At 45.1% G+C, this 14,571-nt stretch overlaps 7 protein-coding genes across 7 annotated transcripts; 3 read left to right on the top strand and 4 right to left on the bottom strand.

The window, feature by feature from the left end:
- Positions 1–6: 6 nt before the first annotated feature.
- On the bottom strand, positions 7–918 carry TREMEDRAFT_62268 (uncharacterized protein; the record flags this gene model as incomplete). The annotated part of the gene is made up of 1 exon (XM_007004586.1): positions 7–918. The coding sequence occupies one exon, from the start codon at positions 916–918 to the stop codon at positions 7–9; it is 912 nt and encodes a 303-aa protein (XP_007004648.1).
- A 648-nt stretch (positions 919–1,566) lies between these two features.
- Positions 1,567–2,022, bottom strand: TREMEDRAFT_62267 (uncharacterized protein; the record flags this gene model as incomplete). Its single annotated transcript, XM_007004585.1, has 2 exons — positions 1,567–1,777; positions 1,853–2,022. 2 exons carry the CDS (start codon positions 2,020–2,022, stop codon positions 1,567–1,569), a joined length of 381 nt encoding a protein of 126 aa, XP_007004647.1.
- Positions 2,023–2,330: 308 nt separating this feature from the next.
- On the top strand, positions 2,331–4,061 carry TREMEDRAFT_30617 (uncharacterized protein; the record flags this gene model as incomplete). The annotated part of the gene is made up of 4 exons (XM_007004380.1): positions 2,331–2,586; positions 2,796–2,836; positions 3,149–3,452; positions 3,544–4,061. The coding sequence occupies 4 exons, from the start codon at positions 2,331–2,333 to the stop codon at positions 4,059–4,061; spliced, it is 1,119 nt and encodes a 372-aa protein (XP_007004442.1).
- Positions 4,062–4,708: 647 nt separating this feature from the next.
- TREMEDRAFT_39009 (uncharacterized protein) lies at positions 4,709–7,073 on the bottom strand. The gene is made up of 5 exons (XM_007004429.1): positions 6,845–7,073; positions 6,703–6,796; positions 6,427–6,649; positions 5,553–6,377; positions 4,709–5,382 (listed from the first exon to the last, which is right to left on the bottom strand). The coding sequence occupies exons 1-5, from the start codon at positions 7,044–7,046 to the stop codon at positions 4,978–4,980; spliced, it is 1,749 nt and encodes a 582-aa protein (XP_007004491.1). The 5' UTR covers positions 7,047–7,073; the 3' UTR covers positions 4,709–4,977.
- A 143-nt stretch (positions 7,074–7,216) lies between these two features.
- On the top strand, positions 7,217–7,979 carry TREMEDRAFT_39008 (uncharacterized protein). Its single transcript, XM_007004428.1, has 4 exons — positions 7,217–7,243; positions 7,355–7,438; positions 7,577–7,762; positions 7,827–7,979. The coding sequence occupies exons 1-4, from the start codon at positions 7,241–7,243 to the stop codon at positions 7,875–7,877; spliced, it is 324 nt and encodes a 107-aa protein (XP_007004490.1). The 5' UTR covers positions 7,217–7,240; the 3' UTR covers positions 7,878–7,979.
- Positions 7,980–8,319: 340 nt separating this feature from the next.
- TREMEDRAFT_73837 (uncharacterized protein) lies at positions 8,320–10,832 on the top strand (the record flags this gene model as incomplete). Its single annotated transcript, XM_007004760.1, has 11 exons — positions 8,320–8,530; positions 8,584–8,841; positions 8,889–8,985; positions 9,034–9,132; positions 9,170–9,327; positions 9,375–9,437; positions 9,504–9,561; positions 9,611–9,682; positions 9,726–9,897; positions 9,945–9,970; positions 10,018–10,832. The coding sequence occupies 11 exons, from the start codon at positions 8,320–8,322 to the stop codon at positions 10,682–10,684; spliced, it is 1,881 nt and encodes a 626-aa protein (XP_007004822.1). The 3' UTR covers positions 10,685–10,832.
- Positions 10,833–11,103: 271 nt separating this feature from the next.
- Positions 11,104–14,424, bottom strand: TREMEDRAFT_62261 (uncharacterized protein; the record flags this gene model as incomplete). Its single annotated transcript, XM_007004584.1, has 9 exons — positions 11,104–12,091; positions 12,406–12,633; positions 12,806–12,877; positions 13,090–13,194; positions 13,239–13,257; positions 13,305–13,453; positions 13,650–13,857; positions 13,902–14,156; positions 14,253–14,424. The coding sequence occupies 9 exons, from the start codon at positions 14,422–14,424 to the stop codon at positions 11,104–11,106; spliced, it is 2,196 nt and encodes a 731-aa protein (XP_007004646.1).
- Positions 14,425–14,571: the final 147 nt, after the last annotated feature.

The raw sequence follows: 14,571 nt of genomic DNA, 5'->3' as shown, positions 1-14,571 counted from the left end.
GAAATATCAAACATCCGATGGACGAGGTGAATGTATTGTTAACGTTTCTGGTTTTGTAAGACGAGAAAGTAAACATTGTAAAATCATGTTGAAGCTTGATAATCCTGAACGATCGAGACAATAATGTTTAGCCGTGAATTTAGCGATGAACAATGGGCAGGATATTCCTAGATGATTATGCAGGGGTGTGGAAATTCGACGTTTCTTCGAAGATTTCCGACGGTTTTCAATTTTGGGATCTCCTTGTGTGAAACACATAGTGTCGGCATTGGGGAATAACTCAAATTTGATTTGTCCGATAATTTTATCAACTCGTTTGAACCCAGCGTCATATTCCGTCGCCAGAATCAAATTTAAACTTAAATGTGTGATGAGAGCAAATGCAAGACGGATTCTTGCTTGTGCTGTAGACACGAATGTGAAATCCATTACCTTAGTATCTCGGTCGACGGGTTTGATTGATTTCATTGGATCCGATACATGACAGTTGATTTCTTTGATAGATCCATCCGGAGGAAGAATGGCACTACTTTTACTATCATCGCAAAGTCGGAATACAGGGGGAGATAGGTTGGTATCAGTCGTGTTGGCTACTGTAACATCTACCCCACCAGTGTTAAGGTTCTCACTTGCTCGTCCCTCCTGCTTGACGACCGGGACAGACTTCGCGATATCATCCGAAGACAAAAGAGCGGATAGAGGAGAGAAGAGTTTCATATATTTCCGCTTGCTGTCGATAACAATATTGGTATAGAGCAAAGGTGTGATTCTGGCGTACATCGCTTTATTAACCCTCTGACAGACGGTAAGGGTGGTTGTATCATTCTTGTCGGCGATTATTGTGATGACTCGGTTGATGATCTCGACCGGAAGTTTGGTCGAAGAGTCGAAGAGATAGAGTCTTGAATGGGAGGTCATATTGGGTGGAAAGGGTTTGACCAAAAGAATTGTGTGTAGATCAGATGGATCAAGTTGATGGATGGAATGGTGGGTATGGGGATGTGCGAGGGGCGGTGGAAGAGCCTGGATCGTCAACGATGATCCACGATGTTACAGAGATACTAACATCGATTGTAAGGAGAGCGAAAAAAACGAAGTTTGGGGGGATTTACAGTATATATTGTTCAAGTAGGGATGTCACGGCAGTCACCACCTCCAGGAACACCGTGACTGTCACATGTCACACCTTCTTTTGTGGGAAAGTCGAACGGGGGAATCATACACAGGTCATTCTGGATGATGCACATGGCAGGTAGTGTGACATGTATACGCGTGACATTGAGTTTCTCAAACCGCGACCGTTTACTTCCAAGTGTGACAGGTAAGAAGAATTGCGACTTGATTGTTCTTCGAGAACGCCCCATATCGGGTATGCCAAACATCATAGAGTACAATGACTGGTCTCAGTGATACTGACCAGAGAGAAGCTTGACAAACTCACGATAGTGTCGTCATGTTCTGCAGCCCCATCCGACTCCGTACATATTAAAAAAGACCGAAGATACGTTGGTCATATTGGAGTAGATTTGTCCACTAAGTTGAGTAGGAACCTGGTGGTATCATCGATCACTTGGGAGACTCTGACTCCACAACCACTACACCCACCACCACACCCGCATCTCCAGACAGACTCAATAACAGTGTCACTTTCTCTTCAGTCGTACGAGATATATAATGTAACGTCGGTCGACCGTTTGACATGTATCTCAAATCGAGCGATTTCCATGTCACTCGGGGGAAAGGAAGTGCCTTGTAAGCTGCTTCTTTAGCTGTCCACCTGTGGTCAGCATCATCTTCATCTTCTGCTTTTTACTGCTTTTCTGTGCACATGTAAGTGTCATTGATGACTCACCTAGAAGCTAGAAAGCGGAGCTGAACGTCTTCTATCCGAGGTAAAGCTTTAAACTCTATAAACTCGCGTGGACAACAAATCCTTCTAGCCAAATTAAAGCTTCCTCGACGAAGGATAACTCCTCTCAGTCTGTCGATAGAGAGAATATCAATCCCTACACCTATGATCATCTCCACTTTCGTGGTGCTTCCACCGATCTCACGACCACCACGAATACCGAGATGAGAGTGGAAAGGGAAGTTTAAGAAGAGTGGGGGAGTCAAGTCGGTCGTAAAGCGGGCATAAGTAGGGGAAGGTGGAGGTGGTTGGTGATGTCACTATCCTTCCCTTCCACCACCTTCCCTCCATCATCACACGTTTTGCCTTCTCATACTCGGAGTTACAATCAACCTATCCTTATATGTATACCGACTCTTCGGAAAAGATCCTCATCATTTCGAACAAGTAACAAGTCACACTACATCAAGAATACAACAACATGTACACACTCGTCGCTGGAGGTTATCGTTCTTCTATCGCTTTACTTCAATTCGAACCTTCCACCGCAAAACTTAAGCTCGTATCTGAATCTGAAACTCCTGAAAACCCTTCTTGGGTAGAGAAGAGTAAAGTTAAGTCTGGGGTTTTGTATTCCCTTTCTGAGAACGACGATGGTTTAGCTTTAAGTCTCGCTTTAAGAGATGATAAGATTATCGTGACTGGTCAGAGAAAAACTTATGGTGGTGCTACTCATGGTGAGTTGTTCTTCACTCAATTCCCTCTATCATGTTATCCATTCTTTCGTTCATCTTGGTCATGTTCGGTACTTTCTCCCGCTTCTTCTCACTCCACTCTATCGTAATCGCCTTCTTTGTGCTACCCTGTTGAGCTGACGTATGGTTGATCTGACGTATGATTGATCTGACGTATGATTGCATTGACGTATGGCTGAACTGACGTATAGTACACTGCATGAAAGATGGTTCAGGTATCGTCATAGCCAACGTTCGTCCAACTTTCACATAATTCACATCAATCCATTGTGGACTACTCCAACTCATTAATCTTCGTCTTTCCCCATATATGACGATGCTCCACCACTTGACTTTCCATCTTGTTGCTTCCTTTCTTCACTTGCCCGAGTTAACCCACTCTAACCCCTGCTACTCGTCCGATCTTCCCACTCCACCACTCACAGACTAATGTACGTCACATAAACCTCATGACTTGTGTGTGTGGGAATAAGATGATACCAGAGACCATAAATGAAGAAACTTTGTAGATGGAGAGAAAGCATATAGGAAACTGACCAATCAGTTCATAGGAGGTTCCGTAATCTTCTTTCCTCTTAATCCTGATGGATCTCTTTCCCAGACATCTGAATCACCAAAATTACAATTTCCTAATTTATACGAAGACAAATCTCCTAATCCTGAACGTCAAGACTCACCTCATGCTCATCAAGTACTCGAAGGTGAGAATGGAGTAATGTACATCCCTGATTTGGGGAATGATAGAGTATGGATAATCGGTAGGGTAGGAGAGAGTGGATTGGAAATTCGAGGAGAATTAAAATGTCCTCCTGGTTCAGGACCTAGACATGGTGTTATTTCAGATGATTGTGAGTTTTTCTTTCAAATCAATAATAAACTTTTTCTTCCCCCAAACCAAGATACTCAAACCACTAAAAAAAAAAACTTACTAAATCTCAGTGAAACATCTTTACATTCTATCCGAACTCACTCATATAATCTATTGTTTCATCCTCCCTCCACCACCTTCATCAAACCCTACGACATTCCCGATAATCTCTCCAGTTCAAGAGTTTTCAATTAACATCTTACCACCTACCATCTCCCCAAATCAAAGTGATCCCATGCTTTCTGCGGAAATCGTTGCTCATCCTCAATACCCAAACGTCCTCTACGCTTCTAATCGAGCTGAAATGGATATAAATGATCATCCTTCTGGATCTATCCAAGGAGACGCAGTGACAGTGATCCTTCTCAGTGAAGATGGAGAAAAATGTCAATCTATCACACATGTCAGGACGGGATGTAATAATATCAGAGCTTTGAGTATCAGTCCTGATGGTAGATATGCAAGTTTGGCAGGTCAGAATGGTGGTGGGATTGAAATTTGGGCTATCAGTGGTGAAAGGGGAGAAAATTGGAAGTTGGCTGCAAAATTGGAGAATTTGAAGAAGATTACAGATATCGTCTGGATTTGAATGGGTGTTCTCTTTCTTGTCCTTAATCAAGATTCAAACTTTCCAAAATGGGGGGGGGGACCTTTTGTTTTCTCTAATGACTGAAGCCCAACTCCTCTTTTCTGTTTTTCACACGAATTGATACAAGTCCTTACCACAAACGATTGACTCTTCTGTCACACTCATCGAATCAACAATATCACTCATTACCATTATCACACCCTTTCCAATCCTTCATATTCAACACTTCACCTGTACGATAATTCGGCTCTCAAAGCACACGCCACTCTTCCATGTATTTCACACAATTTAGACACTATCAAGGATGATTTTGATCCAAATTGAATCACTGTAGATATGTCAAGAGTTATGAGATATTTTGTCAAGCTCTGATTGTAAACTTGATCTCAAATCCTGTAAACATGTTATGAATGTCATGTCGATTTTGATCTCTGGCTTCATCTTCTATGTCTGATCAAATGAAATGAAATGATCAGTAGCATGTTCATCCCTGGCTTCACCTTGCTTCCACTAGTATATACAGGACTAACTTTCGTCCACTTATTCCAATGTGAGGAAGTTTGTTCCTTGGATTAGTGGAACACGCACTGAGCAGGATGTGAAAACTTTCCAAGGCCACAATTTGCTCATGACCTGAATAGTTTCGGTTCGAAGAGTGGAGATGCATACGATGATACCCTATCCCATTTTGTTCAATACTTCCCAAATGCAACATGACTCTGTAATCCCCGCTCGACCTGCACTATCATTCTCCAACGTCATCTATTCATCGCATTACCCCCTCACTAATTGTCTCACTCAGCCCACGTCTCTCTCCCCTTGAATTACTCTTCATCTCCATCCCTACGACCCTTCATTGATCTATCCTATCTACCTCAAAGAGCTACATGTGGATCTGATAAGCTCGATCAAAACCTCACATCATCCCCATCCCTCCCATCCCTGGCATTCCACCCATTCCTCCCATTCCCCCAGCGGGCGTTTTCTCCTCCGCATCGACCACACAAGCTTCGCTGGTAGTCAACAAACTAGCCACCCCACTCGCATCCACCAAAGCGGTACGGACCACTTTCAATGGGTCGAGAATACCAGCAGAGATCATATCCCTATATTGAGAAGTTTGAGCGTCGTATCCCCAGTTGAACTTGTCAGGAGAAGAGAATTCGTCCGATAACAGTTTACCAACTACCACGGAACCTTCTTCTCCAGCGTTATCGACTATGGTTCGAGCGGGACGGAGGATGGCGTGACGGATAATGGAGACTCCTAGTTTTTGATCAAAGTTTTCCACGGTAAGGGCTTCTAGAGCTCGGGAAGCTTTCTGTGGAGTCAGCGATCGTCTTTCTCACGTATCGCTAGTCTCGAGTCATCGCTCCGGGTTAAATCTGCCGTACATACATCTGTTCAAGTGACTTTCTCTGGAGGTCAAAGAAAGAAGATCGGATGGAGCCGGAAGAGGTAAGAGTTGAGTTGGTATGACGACCCACTCACCAACAAAGCAGTCCCACCTCCGGGGACAATACCTTCTTCAACAGCCGCTCTAGTAGCGTTCAAAGCATCATCATACCTATCCTTCTTCTCCCCGACCTCCACTTCACTAGATCCTCCCACTTTGATGACTGCCACTCCCCCACCCAACTTGGCCAATCTCTCTTGCAACTTGGTACGATCATAATCGCTCGTGGTAGTATCGGCAATGACACCTCTAATCTGTTCACATCGAGCCTGAATGGCCGATTTGTCACCTTCACCATTCAAAATGATGGTGTCTTCTTTGGTGATAGTGATCGATCCAGTAGTTCCGAATAAATCAGGAGTAGCTTTTTCCAGTTTGACATCCAACTCATCCGTGAAAACCGTTCCACCAGTAAGGATGGCGATATCACCCAAGATGGATTTCCTGTTGTCCCCGAATCCAGGTGCTTTGACGGCGGCGACGGTGAGCTGACCACGAAGCTTGTTGAGGATAATCGCCGCCAAGGCCTCACCATCCACATCTTCAGCAATGATGAGTAAAGGGCGTCTAGTCTGAGCGGCAATTTCGAGAGAAGGTAGGATATCTTGGAGAGCAGATATCTTCTTTTCCGAGAGCAAGATAAAGGGTTTCTCCAATTCTACACGTTGATTTTTCGCGTCGGTAATCATGTAAGGTGAAAGGAATCCACGATCGAATCGCATCCCTTCGGTGATTTCAATTTCGTCATCGATAGTTCGACCTTCTTTTACAGTGATGACACCTTCTTTACCGACTTTTTCCATGGCTTGAGCGATGATGCTGCCTATATGAGTATCACCGTTGGCAGAAATGGTGGCGACCTGCAAATGTCAGCTTGTAATTCCCTCCGAAGGTCAGACAACAGCTAACCTGGGCGATCTCTTCAGAAGTAGTGATAACCCTCTTGTTCGCTTCGAGAACTTTGAGAACTTCTTCTACTGCTTTTTGTGAACCTCGACGAAGATCCATAGGGTTGCAACCCGCAGCGACATTTTTGACACCTTCAGAGTAAATAGCACGGGCGAGAACGGTAGCAGTGGTGGTACCGTCACCAGCCGTGTCATTGGTTTTGGAAGCAACGTCTTGGACCAATCTAAGTATAAGCCGCGTTCCATCCTCGCCTGCTCAATTTAATACGAAACTCACCTTGCTCCGAGGTTCTCGACAGGATCTTTGAGGGTAATGGCTTTGGCCACAGTGACACCGTCTTTGGTGATTTTTGGTCCGCCGAAACTTTGACCTGCCCACTCAGCTTACAGTACTTATGAGGAAAAGTGAAATGACATACCGATGATGACGGTGCGACCCTTGGGACCGAGGGTGGCAGAGACGGCTTTTGCGAGGATGTCGACACCTCTCAACATCCCTTGTCGAGCGTCATTACCAAAGAAGACATCTTTGCTGGCGTATCCTCTTTTGGCCACAGTAGCTGATTGGAGGAGACGAGCGGGACGAGGGAGAGCGGTACGAGAACGAGCGATGTTAAGCATTATGTAGATGCTATGAGATCGTTCAAGATGGAAATGTCATTGAGGGAAATTTCTAGGCCGAAGGGGAGAAGAGATGGAATGCCGATAGTCGACCGTGGGAAAACGATCGAACGGTCTAGAAAGTTTGGCTCAAAGCTCGTCTCCTATCACCACTCTCCTCTCTCCAACATCCCTCTCAACTCACTCGCAACAACATGGTGAGTGTACTCTCTCTCTCTCTCTCACTGTAAGAGGGAATCCATCAGCTTGATTGACGAGAGGGCAGAGATCATGTTCGAAAAAGATGTAATGAAAAGCTGATGGTCCAGTCCGCGTCTGCTACTTTCAAATCCATCCGTTCCCTTCAACCCCTTCTCGATCGAGTCTTGGTACAAAGATTCAAAGCCGAAACCGTAAGTCTTATTCTCACTCCATCTTTACATACTAGACCTACCCCTTGATCTCTCAAGTACCCTTGAATCCCTTCCATGTCTTCCAGGGCATGTTCTCTTCCAACCATGATGGCAGATCAATTCGTTGATAATCTTAAGAAAACCGCTACTGGCTTATTTCTTCCTTCCACGGCCACCTCTTCCCCGTTACCCGAAGCGACCGTGATCGCCGTCGGTCCCGGTGCTCCTAACAAGGAGGGGACCGTAGTGCCCGTCTCTGTTCAACCAGGGGACAAGGTGTTATTGCCCGGATGGGGCGGGAACCCCATCAAGGTCGGTGAAGAGGTGAGTTTCTGTTCTTCTTCCATCTTCCAATTGAGATTGATGGAACGTTCTGATGGATAATCAGGAATACCACCTGTTCAAGGATTCGGAAATCTTGGCCAAAATCAATGAATAGATGAGGAAATAACACAAAAATCAGTGGGAAAGATGGGATAAGGGGTGTCATCAGGGGTTTGTCCAATCTTTCCTTCTCAAACGCATGCAGCATTCACCGCTCAAAACTGACCGTCAAATTGATATACGTGTATACTGATCTACCCTTGATCTAAAGACTATATGACTTGTCGCTGAGGGAAGCATGCAACGTGGTCGGAAGATCAGAATGGAATAATCAAATAAGTGGGTGAAATTGGACGGAACAACGTGTAGAGATCACGATGGGGAGGGCGCTAACCTGACATTTTTTGATGCACCAACCCGTCCTGTCTACTAAGTGTTCCATGGAATGACTTATCCTATTCGCCACCTCATCCCCACATTTTGCTTCCTGTGCTTCCCTCTCTCTCAGCGTTCTCCTCTCACTCACAGCAGCAGACACCCTCTATTTACCACTCGTAATGATACGTCTCAAAGAGGACAGCATAGCTTCCACCCTAACCCGACCTCTCGTCATCCTCTCTAAAGAGCTTGGACTCGATGTAGCCGCCGGCACTTCTTTGTTCAAAAGCAACCACGTCCTGGGAATGCTCCTCGGTGGAACGCTATGGGCCGCCTTCATCGCCCTATTCAGGAAGCTCGCGGGGGACATCGGTCAGAGTATCTCTCATTGTGAGTGTTAGCATTTCTTCTCCCATATGACAGTATATCATTGACTTTTACAGTCTTCTTTCCTTCTGCATATATCACTTCGGAAGATCCTGCCAGGCAATGGGTTGAAGCTTGGATAGCATCAGATCCTATAGCTCAAGCCCGGATTGGCGATTTCATCGTTCAGACGACCTATTTGCATAATATGCGTTCTTCAACTCGTAACATCATCATCACCAGTCATGGTAGCAAGATTCGAGAATACGAGCACGACAGGCGGAAAGCCAATACCAGAGGAGAAGAGGTTATTGCACAGGCGCTGCCCCTATCAAGTGAGAGGATTAACATCAATGTATTCTGCACGACTGACTTACGTCAGAACATACTCTTCGGCTGTCGTTCAATGGTCAGTGGGTATGGGTCACCCTATCTGACACGAGCTGGTCTCAAGCTAAAGATAGTCGCATACGTCTCACGTCAGTCTCATCGTTTTGCTCATCATCTAAACAAACTGACAGTGATAGTACCACATGTTTCCAACGCCAAGCAGTTAGAGAATTCTTAGCAGAGGCTCATTCACGTTACTTCAAAAAGGAATCACAGGAGATTTTCATCTTTCACAGGTATGTTTGTTATTGAAAGACTTAGCACTAAGACCAGTTGCGATGAGCGCTATTCTCACCCTTGGGGTACCCCTATGGCACGCCCTGTCAGACCTTGGTCGTCGGTCATATTACCCGGAACGATGAAAGAAGATTTGTTACGAGACATTGAAAGTTTTCTCTCTCCTGAAGAAGTTGAGTGGTATGCTAAAACGGGTAAGTAAATACCTCTCTTTCTTCCCCATGCAATATCTGATGTGAAGGTATCCCACACCGTCGAGGTTACCTCTTCTACGGCGAGCCAGGAGGTGGAAAGTCTACACTTGGTACGTGTCATTCTTGTCTATCAACGAGGTAGTATCGAGTGGTTTGATCCTTGTACTAAATTCTAGTCGCTGCTTTGGCAAGTAAACTCCGTCTGGACATCTACACACTCTCCTTGAGCGGGCAGTGAGTCATCCGAACTTCCGTGACTATCAGTGTGGTGCTGATTTATCAGAATGGATGACGCTCGTCTAAATCGATTACTCCGAGAATGCCGACCACGCAGTATAATCCTCATAGAAGACATGTGAGTTCAAACTCTTCGTAATTTTGAATGCACTGACAGCTAGAGATCGGGCTTTTGCCCCTCCGAAGGGTCACGAGCTACTACTACTGGAGGAAGAAATCGAGATAGAGCATCACAAAAGAAAGTCTAGCAGTAGTCGATCAACAGTGCCTGAAAAACCACCTCAAGTCACCATGTCAGGACTTTTGAACGCGATCGATGGTGTTTCGAGTCAAGTGAGTGGTATGCAGGCATCATTCTGAAACCCGACTAATGATATCAGGAAGGATGTATCTTGATTGCATCGACGTGAGTACTAATTCCTCGGATGAAAGTATGTTGTATCTGACTCCCAGAAATCATCCAGATCAACTTGATCAAGCTCTTTCACGAGCAGGACGATTCGATGTGAGAGTTCCCTTTTATCCTGCTCAACCGGATCAGGCAAGACGATTGTTCCTTCATTTTTACTCGACTTATCCATCAACATCACTACGCACCTCTCGCATCGACCTTTCATCCCTCTCTCCCGAGAGCGTCAAAGAGAAGGACATCAGTCACCCGGATCACTCGAATGACATGGGCGTGGAGAACAACAAACATCAGTGTGATGAGCGATCTACGACAAAGTCAGAAATACTAGAAGAACTAGCGATCAAATTCGCTGACGCCCTTTTCCCATCATTCACAACTGAAGAAGAACAAGACCAACAGATAGAAACACAAGGACCTAAGTTATCCATGGCATCCATCCAGGGATATTTACTCAGATGTAAGAAAGATCCATGGGCAGCTGTCGAATATGCTGCTAAATGGAAAGAAGTAGAATTGGCAGCTATGTCATTCAAACGTCCCAAGTCGATAAAGATCAAATCGAAGAAGACTGTCAAAGGTGTGAAGAGCGTTACGGGTCGGAAGGAAGAGATCGGTACCACCGGTGAGGATGAAAGTGGAAATGAAGTGGGTGAAGTCCAAGTGGATGATACTGCCATGGTAACAAGTGTTGTCGAATCGGACAATTAGCATGATTCACATTTCAGTGTGGTAGGAGGACCGACTTCAGTCGGGGTGAGGAAAGTATCAGGGACCGGTGATATCATGGTCGAAGAAAGCGACGAGTTGTGATGAGACAGGAAGGACATTGGTAATGCATACCTCAATTTGATCATGTACATATCATTTGGTCTATAATCGAAGCACCCTGCCTAGAAGTTTTACCGGCCTGATCTCTATCTCTTGTAAGAAGTCTTTACATGGGGAAAGACAGATTCCTCCAAATGAAGTGATTATGTAGTCTTGTTGACTCGTGGACTCGGGTCTTTCAAAGGAATGTGAATTCATACAGTAAACATGACGGGCACATGAAGATATAGTACGAGTTGAGGACTGAGAAATGAACAACTGGACAACTCGTACACTACATGATTAGTGCTGATCAGCCATCAACAACGCTGTTCAGTCTGCTCAACCGTCTCTCCTGCCACAACAACCTTTTCTCCCTCCTTGACGTCCATCTTTTCTCCGTTATCAGGTCCTTCCATCCTTTCGATCTTATCGATCTCATCCCTCTTGTCAACGGTGTCAACCTTGTCCACCCTTTCTACCTGATCAAATTTGACTACCTCTTGCACTTTGTCGACGTTGTCGACTTTGTTCACCCCTTCCTTCTTTATAACCTCATTCACCTGTCCTACCTTGTCCACTTTGTCAACCCCATCCCCCTCTTCCTTAACCTCAACCTCCTGAACATCCACTTCCAACTTCTTCCCGTCTTTCTTACTTTTCTTATCTCTCTTATCTTTTCTATCTTTCTTACCCTTCTTCCCCTCCTCAGAGAAATCAGGTCCAGCACCTAAACCCCCAACTTTATTACTGTTTACCGGTAATTCCTTCGCCCATTCTTTAGCAGCTTGAACAGCTTTAACAGGATCATCTTTATACTGTAACAAGTAACTTTGTAAAGAAGCCATACTAACACCTTTTTCTTCTCCTCCAACTTTATCTTTATCCCCTGTTGGGAAGATAAAACGTACGAATTCATCAGCTAGATATTCTAAATTCAATGGTTTTGTTAGATCCATTGTCTCCGAATCGACTCGCTCTTCGAAATCGTCATCCGAGTCTGTGGTCGGTGTGTCGTGCGTGACCAGGCGAGTCGCTTCGGTGAGACTTTTCTCTTTCTCAGTATCGGAGAGGAGAGACGAATCAATATTGATCTCAGGGAGATTCTTCTCTTGAGATTCATGTTGATTGGTATTGAAAGCTGTCGTTGAAGAGAAAGAAGGAGGGAGAGGATGAGTGAAATCTTCGGCAGGATAGAAATGTAAGAATAAAGCTCGGGCTTGTGATGGGATAGCAGTTGTGAATGCTATTTGGACGTCGAATCGTCCAGCCCGAGAAAGAGCGGGATCAAGACGATTGGGATGATTACTGAGATCAATATCTGTTTTCGCATTGAGTCATCCTCTGCACACAGTCGACTAGGACCTTTCGAAGGTGAAAGGCGGGGTAGTGCGCTAGATTTTGAAGAGGGAGCGAAGAGCAGAAATGTCAGGAGCGATGGGAAAGTTTCAGATGCTGTACAAGAATAGTCAAGAGACGTGGTGACTGTCCATATAGGAGATGAAGAGGTATATTGTAGGAGACAGTTCGGACGGAGGTAAGTAGGAGAGGGGGAAAAAGAGGAAGAGGAAGCTCCGGGGGATATTGAGGAACAGGAATGGAGGAAGTGGTAGTTGACTCACGTAGAAGCAATCAAAATACATCCTTCTTGACTCGAAACACCATCGATGGCATTCAGCAAACCGCTCAAAGTGACTGTGGAAGGAGCCAGGTCATGTGAACCCAATGCGACGGTAGAAGTCGGTACTGGAAGTGCGACCTGGTCAGCGTCTGCAGCTTCTTCACCATTTTCAGTGCTGTCGTCTTCCCTGCTCAATCGGGCTCTACCACCAGAGGGGAACACACAATCGCTATTTGTCAGCTGAGGTACATGAAGGGTGGTCCCAAGCATATCGCTACAGTTGAGGGAGTGGAGAGAGAGTGAGGGGCATGGAAAAAAGTTGGTGACAAGGTGAAGAGATTGTGAGATGAAATAGGACAAGGAGTCACATGAGGATGTTCAGGTCAGATTATTTTACTCACATATCTTCAATCAGGATGACACTTCGAGCTGGACAGTCCCGGAAGAGTTTGGAAAGCTTAGCATCATCCATACTGCAATCATCAGCTTTTATCAAACTCGGAGACCAGGTTCTACGCTCCGGTGCGAGAGGAGAACCAGCTCAATGCACCCCGACTCCGATGATTGACGGAGGTACGGGGAGGACCGTATGGGTTGAAAGGGGGGAGCAAATCAATTAGCCGATCGATCAGAGTTGCGAAGAGGAACTCAAAAGAGGTGCAAGGAAAACAGAAGGAAGACCCACCCTCTTTGAGACGGATTGATCACGTAAATGTCCAACTTGAGTTGACTGGCAATAGCCGTCGCCAAAGTCGTTTTACCCGATCCTGGTTCACCGTGGAAAAGATATCTCGACATCAGTTGAGCAATTCTTCAAAGCATTGTACTTCTCACCCTTTACGATGAGGAATTCCTGTCCGAATGAGCTCGGATCGGTAACTGAAACAAGAAGAAACACACCTCTGGCAGCATACCAATTGACTTCCCTTTCACTGAGGAATTTCTCAACATCGGCAAGCAAATTGTCTTTCAATCTGTCGGGGAGAATGACCGATGACCAAGGACGAGCAGGACGAGAGACGGGAGTTTGCCATGCTGCTTTGATACGCCTGAAGAAGTCAGCACATCTTCTTTCTTGTAGTCGTAATGATGTCTTCTCCCGAAAATACACTAGAGTAATCGCTAATCAGAGACAGCGTTACTCTGGATGTTGCTTATAGACTGGTATACATACATAGCAAAGGCGGAAGATTGGGGGAATGAGAGTATATGACTAGAGAAGACAGAGATGAAATGGACACTCACATAGCATGATAGATCAGTAATTCTTTATCGGTTTTCTGGAAATAAGCCTTATGAGCGGCGGTCAAAAATTCTTTCAAAACATCTCCCTGCCATGAGAAAGTCTTGATCGCAATATTCTCAACCCTGTTATGATTACTTCTGGCGAAAAACGATCCTCGTCGAACGATCCATAGGTATTTTCCGTTAAATTTGATCCTTATAGTTTGATCTACTATCTCAGTATCCCTTCTCGGAATGATAAAGATGACATACAGAAAGTAGGTAATATTTGACCTATAATCTCATCATTGGACCAAGAACAATTTTGTTCTCCTACGTTTTGACTCGGTCTATCGCCTTTGTCCGCACGAAGAGAATTTCCAGTTGGTTTTCTGATGGAACGAACTTCATCGGTAGATAGTTGGAAATGGCAGATTTGTTTTTGTGCACCTGGATCTTGAGCGATATAGGCGAGAACCCAGAGACAGGCGGGGTCGGTAGCGGCGATATAGGCAGATGGAAATATATCTGTCAAGTAAGCTCTCACGCTCACCCTTATTAAAAGCCCTGCCATGATCGGAAGGAAGTATTTTGCAAGATGATAGGCTAGTGAAGGAAGCTCACGTCTGGTTAATTTATCTTGCAGATACTTGTAGATAGAACGAAGAGCAGATACGGCCGCACCGATCAGTAACATTCGAATAACGATAGAAGTAATTTGTGCCATATCACCTTCTCGAGCTAAGCGGACGAGATAATGCGCACCGCGATTGACGATGTAATCCATGGGGTCCATGATTGGATACCTATCAATCAGGAGGTCTAGTCAATTAGGATGACAGTGATAGGTTGTGTGAGTAAGTATTTATGTGAACTGTCAAATAAGAATTATCCAAGGTGAGAAGCTACGAAGTCAGTGAATTGAGTATATATGAGTTAGTGT

The sequence above is a fragment of the Tremella mesenterica genome (assembly GCF_000271645.1).
Source record: "Tremella mesenterica DSM 1558 unplaced genomic scaffold TREMEscaffold_5, whole genome shotgun sequence".
In the NCBI taxonomy this organism is placed as follows: domain Eukaryota; kingdom Fungi; phylum Basidiomycota; class Tremellomycetes; order Tremellales; family Tremellaceae; genus Tremella; species Tremella mesenterica.
This window is presented reverse-complemented; position numbering and strand designations above follow the sequence as displayed.

Excerpts from the sequence above, each read along its gene's own strand:
- TREMEDRAFT_39009 (XM_007004429.1), bottom strand. The coding sequence starts at position 7,046 with ATGCTTAACATCGCTCGTTCTCGTACCGCTCTCCCTCGTCCCGCTCGT. Across the intron at positions 6,650-6,702 it reads GTCGAGAACCTCGGAGCAAG|ATTGGTCCAAGACGTTGCTT; the intron begins GTGAGTTTCGTA and ends GCTTATACTTAG. Across the intron at positions 6,378-6,426 it reads CTTCTGAAGAGATCGCCCAG|GTCGCCACCATTTCTGCCAA; the intron begins GTTAGCTGTTGT and ends TGACATTTGCAG.
- TREMEDRAFT_39008 (XM_007004428.1), top strand. Across the intron at positions 7,439-7,576 it reads AAAGATTCAAAGCCGAAACC|AAAACCGCTACTGGCTTATT; the intron begins GTAAGTCTTATT and ends GATAATCTTAAG. Across the intron at positions 7,763-7,826 it reads CCATCAAGGTCGGTGAAGAG|GAATACCACCTGTTCAAGGA; the intron begins GTGAGTTTCTGT and ends ATGGATAATCAG.